Source organism: Tachypleus tridentatus, chromosome 9 (genome assembly GCF_004210375.1).
Source record: "Tachypleus tridentatus isolate NWPU-2018 chromosome 9, ASM421037v1, whole genome shotgun sequence".
NCBI classification, from domain to species: Eukaryota; Metazoa; Arthropoda; class Merostomata; order Xiphosura; family Limulidae; genus Tachypleus; species Tachypleus tridentatus.
Genome location: NC_134833.1, coordinates 152118885 through 152132328, shown reverse-complemented (window position 1 = coordinate 152132328; position 13444 = coordinate 152118885). Strand labels below are relative to the sequence as shown.

The 13444-nt window shown below is 34.1% G+C and overlaps 1 protein-coding gene across 3 annotated transcripts in view; it reads right to left on the bottom strand.

Annotated features, from left to right (window-relative positions):
- Positions 1 to 13444, bottom strand: part of LOC143226667 (homeobox protein OTX2-B-like) — a 57418-nt gene that overhangs the window by 16799 nt on the left and 27175 nt on the right. For 2 of the 3 annotated variants that reach the window (XR_013014704.1, XM_076457921.1), the window contains exon 2: positions 9848 to 9940. The exons of the other annotated variant lie outside the window; for it this stretch is intronic. Coding sequence is in view for 1 of the 2 variants with exons in the window: in XM_076457921.1 (XP_076314036.1) it covers positions 9848 to 9940 (93 nt within the window). In the remaining variant the exon portion in view is untranslated. The remainder of the gene's footprint in view (positions 1 to 9847; positions 9941 to 13444) is intronic. 3 annotated transcript variants of the gene reach the window in all.

Here is a 13444-nt window from a genome sequence, read left to right as displayed (position 1 = left end):
TTGTATAGGCCTATATAATATATAATAATTTGGGAGTTGCAACAAGTCGTAATATTTGTCTGTTTGAGCGTATAGTCATAATATATACACGAAAATCATAATGATTACAATCGTAATGGTTGGCATCTCTGTTACTGTTGATATTTATGTATAATGTTTGTTTGTTTGTTTTTGAATTATGCGCAAAACTACTCGAGGGCTATCTGCGCTAGCAGTTCTTAATTTAGGAGCATAAGACTAGAGGGAAGGCAGCTAGTCATCACCACCCACCGCCAACTCTTGGGCTACTCTTTTACCAACAAATAGTGGAATTCACCTGAAAGTGCGAGCATGTTTGGTGTTTCGGATTACGAGTAGAGTACCTTAAGCCCCTGGTCATGCCGGGCCTACAAATTTGGAAGGGGTAGACTATAAGAGTGGAACAGTAAATAAACGACACCATCTACAGTCAACTCTTAGGCTCTAATCTTATCTGACTGAATAGTGAGATATGACTGTCACTCTTATAACTTAAAATCCCACCATTTAGTATGGAGTACGAAATTCTTCATAGTCAATGGGAACCCAAATCACAGAATGCTAGCTCTGTAATCTAGTCCACTAAATTGCTGGACTATAATCAGCTCATGTATTCAAGAAAACAATTTTGTATCGTATGCTCCCTGGACAGTGGCACAGCGGTATGTCTGCGTATTTACAACGGTTGAAACTGTGTTTTGATATCCATGGTAAGCAGAGCACAGATAGACCATCGTGTAGCCTTGTTCTTAACTTTAAATCTATACAGCTTTACGAACTGTATAATATATATTTTTTAAACTAAACTATAATTAGTTTCCTTTTTAAAAGGCCTGGCATGGCCGGGTGGTTAGGACACTCGACGCGTATTCACGCTGACAGCAAAATTGTTTTAGAAGAAGAGAAGATGAGACCTTTTCCCCTGGTCCACCCCAACAAGAGAGCGACAGCAGTATGAAACTACTGCTTAATAAATCTCATATTCCACAACCAACAATAAACATGGAAGCCATCGACATAGAGACTGTTAGCAAAAGTAGAAAGAAGCTGTTCAGTGATAGCATAGATCTTAATTCTGAAAAGTGTGACACTCAAGACACAGCTTAGGGGTTCAGAGTTCTTGTGGGAAGGAACGGGGCAGGGTCAAACTCACACCGACTAGGAAACTCCTGTCTAGTAGAAGTTACAAATAAAAATGAGCAAATTTTAATGTAACACCTCCATCTAGTGCCGAATGCCTTCTCAATATCATAGAAAATGGATACAAGATGTTCCCTCTTGAGAACCAAAGGAACAGCAGCTTAAATAAAGCTGGACCAAACTGACTGGCTGTCCTTCTCTTGGGTACTTCATGGTAAAAGCTAGACCAAGCACGACATGATAGGAATTGACAAAGAGCTTAATTTTATTCAAATTAGAACAATAACCTCGACAGCTCTATTGTATCAAAGTGTCTGTTTTTACTTAGAAGCAGTAGAACTAGGTGAAGATTTTTTATCTTGCGACTCTGACATTTAGTAGAAAGAGGTCTGTCGACCACCATTGAATCTGTTCAGGGCCGATTGGAGAATTTCTGTTAGACGAAGGAGACTCCAGTGATTGAGTAACTGAATAATGGTCCATATTTCGGGGCCAAAGGACAGAAGCCAGAACAAGTACTGGATGCGATAGCGAGAACAGAGAGAGCAGTAGACGTAGACATGTCAACTCTTAAATCCATGGAGGATAAAAGACTTTTTATCTGTTGTGAGATACAGTATGTGGGAGACACGGAAAAAATATGTTTGCACTCCCACCGCAGTAATGGAATGGAGTGTAGGAACATATATCTCAGGTGGATGAGGCGACAACAAATTCCAAGCCATAAGATAAAAGATATTATTAACATTACATGAACATTGAATCACTTTCTCTTCCACCAAGTTATAGCAAGAACGAAAGAATCAGAGATGGGAACCACCACAGTTAACACAGTGAGAGTCCAACTGACACTTGTAGACGTCATGACCATTGCCATCATGACGAGCACGTGTCAAGTATCCACGACAAGATGTCTTAGAGTGTCCAAACAACTTACACTGAAAATATCTCAGAGGGTTAAGAATATAGGGTCATACCTTACAGTTGAGACAACCCACCTTGATAACGGCAAGTGAAAACGGTAATATAAATGTGAAACAAAAATCTGGGTAGGTCGTATAATTTCGTCTTTACGAGTAGAGATACATCAGAGATCTAAAACTCCTTGGCTGGAGAAACCAGCGAGAATCTTAACAGTTACTTCACGGGAATAATTCCAAGTAGCATAAATAAGTTTGACCAAGATGTCATCGGAACATAAGTTCTCAGCTGACTTTGGAAAGCCAACAAACCCTTTTAATTCCTACTAGATAAAAAGGGAAGACATTTACTACAAATATTTGTCATATAAGGAATGAAGAAAGTAGTACAGGTTTGTTTGTTTGTTTGTTTTGAATTTCGCGCAAAACTACACGAGGGTTATCTGCGCTAGCCGTTCCTAATTTAGTAGTGTAAGACTAGAGGGAAGGCAGCTAGTCATCGTCACACACCATCAACTCTTGGGGCACTCTTTTACCAACGAATAGTGTAATTGACCGTCACATTATAACGCCCTCACGGCTGAAAGGGCGAAGATGTTTGGTATGACGGGGATTCGAACCCGCGACCCTCGGATTACGAGTCAATTGCCTTAATCACCTGGTCATGCCGGGCCTAGAAGTACAGGAATAGTCAGAGGTGGTGAAAATATAATATAGTCTTTAATATTGATTGTTTACCACAGAAATAGTCAGAGGAGGTGATAGTATAATATACTCTTTTATACTGGTTGTTTACCACAAGAATAGTCAGAGATGGTGATAGTATGATATCGTCTTTTATACTGGTTGTTTACCACAAGAATAGTCAGAGATGGTGATAGTATGATATAGTCTTTTATACTGGTTGTTCACCACAGGAATAGTCAGAGATGGTGATAGTATGATATAGTCTTTTATACTGGTTGTTTACCACAAGAATAGGAAGAGATGGTGATAGTATGATATAGTCTTTTATACTGGTTGTTTACCACAGGAATAGTCAGAGATGGTGATAGTATGATATAGTCTTTTATACTGGTTCTTTACCACAAGAATAGTCAGAGATGGTGATAGTATGATATACTCTTTTATACTGGTTGTTTACCACAGGAATAGTCAGAGATGGTAATAGTATGATATAGTCTTTTATACTGGTTGTTTACCACAAGAATAGGAAGAGATGGTGATAGTATGATATAGTCTTTTATACTGGTTCTTTACCACAAGAATAGTCAGAGATGGTGATAATATGATATAGTCTTTTATACTGGTTGTTTACCACAAGAATAGTCAGAGATGGTGATAGTATGATATAGTCTTTTATACTGGTTGTTCACCACAGGAATAGTCAGAGATGGTGATAGTATGATATAGTCTTTTATACTGGTTGTTTACCAAAGGAATAGTCAGAGATGGTGATGGTATAATATACTCTTTTATACTGGTTGTTTACCACAGGAATAGTCAGAGATGGTAATAGTATGATATAGTCTTTTATACTGGTTGTTTACCACAGGAATAGTCAGAGATGGTGATAGTATGATATACTCTTTTATACTGGTTGTTTACCACAGGAATAGTCAGAGATGGTAATAGTATGATATAGTCTTTTATACTGGTTGTTTACCACAAGAATAGGAAGAGATGGTGATAGTATGATATAGTCTTTTATACTGGTTGTTTACCACAAGAATAGTTAGAGATGGTGATAATATGATATAGTCTTTTATACTGGTTGTTTACCACAAGAATAGTCAGAGATGGTGATAGTATGATATAGTCTTTTATACTGGTTCTTTACCACAAGAATAGTCAGAGATGGTGATAGTATGATATAGTCTTTTATACTGGTTGTTTACCACAAGAATAGTCAGAGATGGTGATAGTATGATATAGTCTTTTATACTGGTTGTTTACCACAGGAATAGTCAGAGATGGTGATAGTATGATATAGTCTTTTATACTGGTTGTTCACCACAGGAATAGTCAGAGATGGTGATAGTATGATATAGTCTTTTATACTGGTTGTTTACCAAAGGAATAATCAGAGATGGTGATAGTATGATATAGTCTTTTATACTGGTTGTTTACCAAAGGAATAATCAGAGATGGTGATAGTATGATATAGTCTTTTATACTGGTTGTTTACCACAATAATATCAGAGATGGTGATAGTATGATATAGTCTTTTATACTGGTTGTTTACCAAAGGAATAATCAGAGATGGTGATAGTATGATATAGTCTTTTATACTGGTTGTTTACCAAAGGAATAATCAGAGATGGTGATAGTATGATATAGTCTTTTATACTGGTTGTTTACCACAGGAATAGTCAGAGATGGTGATAGTATGATATAGTCTTTTATACTGGTTGTTCACCACAGGAATAGTCAGAGATGGTGATAGTATGATATAGTCTTTTATACTGGTTGTTTACCAAAGGAATAATCAGAGATGGTGATAGTATGATATGGTATTCCGTACTGGTCGTTTATCAGTTAACGATTTTTTGGGATTATTTTGGTTTCAGGAGAGTAATTATTCATAACAATAAAGAATGTTCAGTTCCCACTAACCCTCGAAGAAGATTCTCAAGCAGTGTTATGAACAAATTATTATTGGATACACAATGTATATATACAGTTCATAATGTTGGATACACAATGTATATATACAGTTCATAATGTTGGATACACAATGTGTATATACAGTTCATAATGTTCGATACACAATGTGTATATACAGTTCATAATGTTCGATACACAATGTATATATACAGTTCATAATGTTGGATATATAATGTGTATATACAGTTCATAATGTTGGATATACAATGTGTATATACAGTTCATAATGTTGGATACACAATGTATATATACAGTTCATAATGTTGGATACACAATGTATATATACAGTTCATAATGTTGGATACACAATGTATATATACAGTTCATAATGTTGGATACACAATCTGTATATACAGGTCATAATGTTGGATACACAATATGTATATATAGTTCATTATGTTGGATACACAATGTATATATACAGTTCATAATGTTGGATAGACAATGTGTATATACAGTTCATAATGTTGGATACACAATGTGTATATACAGTTCATAATGTTGGATAGACAATGCATATATACAGTTTATTATGTTGGATACACAATGTGTATATACAGTTCATAATGTTGGATACACAATATGTATATACAGTTCATAATGTTGGATACACAATGTATATATATACAGTTCATAATGTTGGATACACAATGTATATATACAGTTCATAATGTTGGATACACAATATGTATATACAGTTCATAATGTTGGATACACAATGTATATATACAGTTCATAATGTTGGATACACAATGTATATATACAGTTCATTATGTTGGATAGACAATGTGTATATACAGTTCATAATGTTGGATAGACAATGTGTATATACAGTTCATAATGTTGGATACACAATGTGTATATACAGTTTATAATGTTGGATAGACAATGTGTATATACATTTCATAATGTTGGATAGACAATGTGTATATACAGTTCATAATGTTGGATACACAATGTATATATACAGTTCATTATGTTGGATACACAATGTGTATATACAGTTCATAATGTTGGATACACAATGTGTATATACAGTTCATAATGTTGGATAGACAATGTGTATATACAGTTCATAATGTTGGATACACAATGTATATATACAGTTCATTATGTTGGATACACAATGTATATATACAGTTCATAATGTTACATACACAATGTATATATACAGTTCATAATGTTGGATACACAATGTATATATACAGTTCATAATGTTGGATAGACAATGTGTATATACAGTTCATAATGTTGGATACACAATATGTATATACAGTTCATAATGTTGGATAGACAATGTGTATATACAGTTCATAATGTTGGATAGACAATGTGTATACACAGTTCATAATGTTGGATACACAATGTATATATACAGTTCATAATGTTGGATAGACAATGTGTATATACAGTTCATAATGTTGGATAGACAATGTGTATATACAGTTCATAATGTTGGATAGACAATGTGTATATACAGTTCATGATGTTGGATACACAATGTATATATACAGTTCATAATGTTGGATAGACAATGTGTATATACAGTTCATAATGTTGGATAGACAATGTGTATATACAGTTCATAATGTTGGATAGACAATGTGTATATACAGTTCATAATGTTGGATAGACAATGTGTATATACAGTTCATAATGTTGGATAGACAATGTGTATATACAGTTCATAATGTTGGATACACAATGTGTATATACAGTTCATAATGTTGGATACACAATGTGTATATACAGTTCATAATGTTGGATACACAATGTGTATACACAGTTCATAATGTTGGATACACAATGTGTATATACAGTTCATAATGTTGGATAGACAATGTGTATATACAGTTCATAATGTTGGATAGACAATGTGTATATACAGTTCATAATGTTGGATACACAATGTGTATACACAGTTCATAATGTTGGATACACAATGTGTATACACAGTTCATAATGTTGGATAGACAATGTGTATATACAGTTCATAATGTTGGATACACAATGTGTATACACAGTTCATAATGTTGGATACACAGTGTGTATATACAGTTCATAATGTTGGATAGACAATGTGTATATACAGTTTATAATGTTACGTGTTTCTCCGCTAGGAAGCTACCATGCAAGAGACAGCCTCGACTGTTTTAAATCCGGAACACTAAATAAAATTAGTATGATATATTTAGAAGATATTGATATCAGGTAATGTTATGAACAACTTACCACACACACACACACACAGATACAATATATATATATATATATATTTTACTATATTTCTATGTATCCCCAGTGGGTGGCTATTTAGCAACCTATATAGCTTATTGACCAAAAATTAAGAACTCTAAACAGTAAACAAGTTATAATTTAGGGGGTCGTTTGGTAATTTATGACATGTAACTCATAAGGAAAAATCTCAAGTAATGTTATGGCTGAGTTACCGAGCACACCAAATATATTTTAAATCTATGATATATCTATTTGTTCCCCGTTAAGAAGCTATTATGCAAGGCAGCCTTCACTGTCATAAAAGAACTCATTATTATTCACATAAAATATATATTATTACTTTATAACAGTGTAATGTGTTTCATTGGTGAAAGTAACCTACACAGCTCAACGTTCAATGGAGCCAGACTTTGTTAACCAGTTGGTGAAGGAAAATATTTAAATTGTTTTTGTGTTTAAGTTGTAACAAGTGTTAGTAAAGAACACCATTTCTTTCTACAAGTTTTATTTGTTTCGTGATCCCAAGACAACATGTTTTTACTGGGTTTAGTGCTAACCCTAACTGTTGTAGATACAAAGTTTGTGTCCCTCTGTATCATAAGCACGTTTTTCTCGACTACGGTTCCTCTGGTTATGCAGTAGTAAGTTATTGATACGGTTCCAACCAACACACTTTCTTTTAGAACCGAGTTCCTATTCAGTTCCGGGTTTTAGTCATGCCTCATTTAGACCACGACATAGGGATAGAGTAAAGGTTTGTTTAGGAACCACAAGCATACTCCGAAAACGGAGTACCTATTAAGACCAATAGATGGCGGTAAAGTAAAAGTCAATTACTTCGTAGTTTTAATAGAGTATATAAATAGACGAAGAATCTAGAATCAATTAATCACCTTCTATAGAAAACTAAAGAAGCAAAGAAAAAATAAAACTATCACTTGAAAACACAACCATTAACATGAGCAAAAACATCACATTCCTTGGCGTCACTTTCGACACAAAACTAACATGGAAAAAACACATAAACAATATACACTCATCAATCAGAAAAAGGATTTCATATCTAAAGACTATAACTGGTAAACAATCGAAATGCGCACCGAACACCATTATACAAATATACAAGGCTTACATCCGTCCACTAATAGAGTACGGATGTCAAGTAACATACAATATGTCAAACAACACACTCCAAAAAATCCAAGTGCAACAAAACAAAATATTAAAATCCGCATTCAGTTTACCATCATTTACGGCAACAAATTATCTACACCAAATCAGTAATTTACCAACTATAAGAGATAGAATAACAGAACTTTCTCTCAAATATTATCTAAAAGCAGAAAATATAAACAAACTAACGGCATCACTACACAAATTATCAAGTGCACCAACAAAATACATATCACCTTACAACATATTTCAAGAATCACAATCCACTCAACAAAGAATCTAAATAAATAAAATCCATGTTATTAACATGAATTCCTTTTTTTTCAGGTACAGGGCACACGACAGGCAAAACTTTCGGCGCCTGTCGTGTGAAAGTGGGTTTTCTCGGGGCACTCCCGTTTCCCCCCACATCAAAATCTTTAGGCATTGGATTTCTAGATCCCAGCCCAGGCAACTCTTTTGCCAGACCCTGAATCGTGCCGTTTGATTTGATCTGGATTTGAATGAATTATATTCATGTTCACATCTGCCCAACTTCTTCCTTTCGGGACAAGTCCCGGCCTTTCTTTCCACTGCCGCCTTTGCCTCCACCCAAAACAACATTTAGAGAGACATCCTCCACCCAAAAAGTCAAGAATAATAACGATAATTAATTTATTAAAATAATAATAAAAAGAACCACCACTTAATCTTAATAACAATCCACGAAAGGGGACGAAGAGGAACCACAAGGTTCCTGAACACACCGGTTGGAGAGAGAACTCTTCTGATTTCTCTCTCTCTAAACTGAACCCCTGCCACGTTAGTTTAGTTTAGTTTAGTTTAGTTTAGAATCAATTAATTAAAGATCAAAATATGGAGGAAGAGCACGAGGTCCGTGAAGCATCACTTCAACACTAGTACCCAGAACTACGATAAAATGATAAAGATTATTTTTTAATAACAGAGCAATGTGCAATTAAATGCAGTAAGTACGTATTACCGGTTAAACAGGTTTCAGTTTTGTTATCATCAGTAATCCAAAGATATAAGTCCTTCTAAACTTCACTTAAAGAAGCATTACCGCACATTCAACACAATGCTGTATTGTTTCTTTGTTGTAGATTAAAATTTTTTGTAACTCGAAAGATAAAGTTAATACAATCCGATTACAACTTATTTAAGCTGTGTGACAGTACAGTTACAGAAAAATATAATTTGTCGAGATGCTTCAAAATAAAAAAATTAGTAAGTTCCACATAGAAAACAAAAATAAACAAAAACACGCATCAAAGGTATTGACCTAATTTTCATTGTTTTAACTTTAAATCATTATAATAAGATAACAAAAAATTCCGAGCAAAAAAATTATAAGGTTTGAATTTCACGCAAAGCGACACGAGGGCTATCTGCGCTAGCTGTCTTTAATTTAGCAGTGTAAAACTAGAGGGAAGGCAGCTAGTCATCACCACCCACTGCCAACTCTTGGGCTACTCTTTTACCAAAAAATAATGGGATTGACCGTCACATTATAACGCCTCCACGGCTGAAAGGGCGAGCATGTGTGGTGCGACAGGGATTCGAACCCGCGACCCTCAGATTACTAGCCTTAACCACCTGGTCATGACGAGTTCAAATTTACAACGATTGTGAGTGTCTGTAAAAAGTAAAAGTCTAATCTTGGACAAAATCATTGTCGAAAATTTACTCACAGATAAAGTACGAACCCATTCCATCTATTTCATAATGGCGGCAGTCGGGAAGTTTAGTCCACGAACTACAGCGGGTATTGTTGGAAATTCTGTCTAAAGAAAGAGAAATATGAAATAAAACAATTACTCACAACTGGAAAATGTTTAATCTTGCTTAACATGTTAAAATTATTCCGTTTCGCAATAAATTCTGTTGTTGTTTTTCATAAGTAATCCACAGTCACTGAGATTATTTGTGTTGAATGCTTTAATCGTTTAAACCGTTTTCAGAATTAAACATCTTTTATGCTGTTTGTATCACATGGCTTGATAGTTACAACCGGTTTCAGAGTGAACCATCTTTTATACTGTATGTATCACATGGTTTGATAATTTCAACTGTTTTGTTTTCAGAATTAAACATCTTTTATGCTGTTTGTATCACATGGCTTGATAGTTACAACCGGTTTCAGAATGAACCATCTTTTATACTGTTTGTATCACATGGTTTTATTGTTACAATCGGTTTCAGAAGGAACCATCTTTTATACTGTTTGTATCACATGGTTTGATATTACAACCGGTTTCAGAATGAACCACTTTTCATACTGATTGTATCACATGGTTTGATTGTTACAATGACATTTCTTTGGGCCGCTGTTCAATATAGAATAATAAATTCGACGAAATACCATTACATTATTAACATGTATAAATTATTCTAGGTTGTTGTATACTGAAGTAAAATGGACATAAAACTGAACAAAAATTACAAATTCATTGTTTCATAAAAATGAATCGCTGAAGATGGTTTAAGTATAATCCGAAACACTGGATATAAAATGTTCATTTTCACTATAGTCTTTATCTTGTTGAATGTGACAACCGTCCTCACTTTGAAATAGTTATATTTATTGCCACTAGAGAATAGCACTAATAAATCCCTAAAACACTGGCCCGAACAGACACTTAACAGATTGATTAAAGCACTTTTTCCATTGTCATCGGCAAATATCAAATAAAATTTGCCAATATACTGGTATTAGTCCTTAAATTACTGAATAGCTTCGGACCCAGTAACGTTATAATTTTTCCTATTACAATCGCCAGGGTAACGAACTGACAAAACAAATACACAGAATCAAAACATATTTTCTACATAAAATAAATAGAGACTGAAAGACTTGTTCAGTTCGCATACAATATTAGTGGTGATTATATCGACATTTCTTCAAAACTCATCCACTACCTAAGTCGTAGCTGCATAGTTTAGAAAAATATATGTAAAAAGTAGTTTTAGGTTTAGCTAATTAGTTTCTGTTGTCGAGACTTAAATGGAAGAAGTGTGATAGGCATATATACACATCAATTACCCCAGACAACCAGGTTTTTCTTGTGTTTTCTTTTTCTTCTGTTTGACTATTTCCCATCCTCGATTTTTTTTTCTAAGCAAACACGCATCATCATGTTCTCGACATCGATTACGTAGATGCAGTATGTTGTGTGGGTGAAAGGCTTTTTTTCCTGTACCTTGGCTTGAGAGCTAAGGAAGGATTAGAAGCGGGGCTATAATCCCCTTACGATTGAGTACATGCACGAGTTGTGCCTGCAGTGATAGAGGCTTTCACATGAACACCAGAATTTTATCTAGAACAGGACGAACGATGCACAATGCTAGATTTATATTGTACCCACTTTTATTTTTTTAAACAAAGCAATTACTCAAAGATATTTGACTGACTAGTTTTCTTCTAATTAAAATGCACGTATTTTTTATTTTTTTGTACAACGCTATTATTTTCATCGTTTCTATTAATTTGCTTTAAGTCTGTTTAGTCTTAATTTCTATTTATATTTGTCAGGTTTACATGTATGTAGAGGTCGCAATCTTTACAGTAGGTGCCTGTGATTTGTTGGCGACAAATGTCGACAATAAACGAATAGCATACAATCAACTTGCTTTAAAATAATACATTCAAAACAAATCAAACGTATGCACAAAAATCTGTTTCACTATTAGTTATCAAAGTTGTATATAATTCTTTTCTTTCTAAAGTCCACTCAGGATAGTTTAATTACTTTGGAACACCTTTTGACAAGACAGATTATTCTCTTTAATCACTGTTATTACAATACCAGCTGTGAAACTCACTATAAATATTTCCCGTTACGACTAAACCAACAATCATGCAATCTAACTTCACTTTTACTAACCTAATGGGCCCGGCATGACCAGGTGGTTATGACACTCGTCTCGTACTCTAAGGGTCGCAGGTTCGAACCCCCATCACACCAAACATGCTCGCCTTTTCTTACGTGGGGTGTTTGTTATAATGTGACGGTCAATCCTACTATTCGCTGGTAAAAAAGTAGCCCAAGAGTTGGCGGTGGGTGGTGATGACTAGCTGCCTTTTCTCTTGTCTTACACTACTAAATTAGGAACGGCTAGCGTTGATAGCTCTCGTGTAGCTTAGCACGAAATTCAAAAAACAAACAAACTAGTTTAATGTTTTCCGACTTGTGCTCACTTGAGATCTACAGTATTCTGTAAACCGCGAAACGCTATAATGTAACAATACCAACTTAAGACAACGATAAAAATACAGATGGTTCAAGTAATGTGACTTACACTACAACAACTGAACTACACATACAACATACGACTCTTACCGAGTTATATAACGGAATTTCTTATAATTATTGTTATGAAATTAAATAATCATTAAATTACAAAATTAACAATATGATGACTCTTACATTAAAGAATCTTGTATGTCCAACAATACTGTCCTTTTATTTGTCTCTGCTTCGTTTCTGGTTCATTTTGTTAGCGAGCGGAAGTGACCAACGCTTACATTAACAGTGACCTCTGCATTCAGTTTAGGTATATTTTTGTTTTCTCTTTGGTTTATTATAATAAACGTAGTCGTGTAAAAGAAATATTGCGTTTATTTGAGATCGAAACGTTAATAATTACCATAAAAAATACACGATACAAAATATCTGTAGAACCACTGATATTGTTATACGTATTACAATAATATACAAATCATGTCTTAAATGTTTATTTTATTGTTATGTGCATCACTGGCTATTTACTTTCTTAATGTTCGAAACTCAAAAGAATCAGTTTTATTCTGCAATAAAAGTTGTTAGTGATGCACTAGAGATAAACAAACTACAACAAATAAATATTAGTGGTACACTTTAAATAAAGATAATCACAATAATTGTTAATGGGATATTAACAGTAATTTTAATTAACTTTTCAGCCTCAAGTCTTCACTAACATATCAAAATTAATATCAGTATTCATACGATAAAGTTACAATTACCATTAAATCCCTTGAAATTATAGTGTATAGTAATAACGCCAGGCCCATCATTACTGGAAATCTGACTTTAAACATTTAAACTGAAGTTTAACGTTGAAACTAATTACTCCACTTATCAGAATAGTTACAGATACTCTTGCTGTTGTTTTACAGAACTGAATAAAAAATAATAATAGTAAAGCACATGTCTGGAAAATGTCGACAGTGCTATGACATTTTCCAAATATGTGCAAATTACATTGAACTTTCACCTTAATTTTCAAGGTTTAACCTCACTGACAAA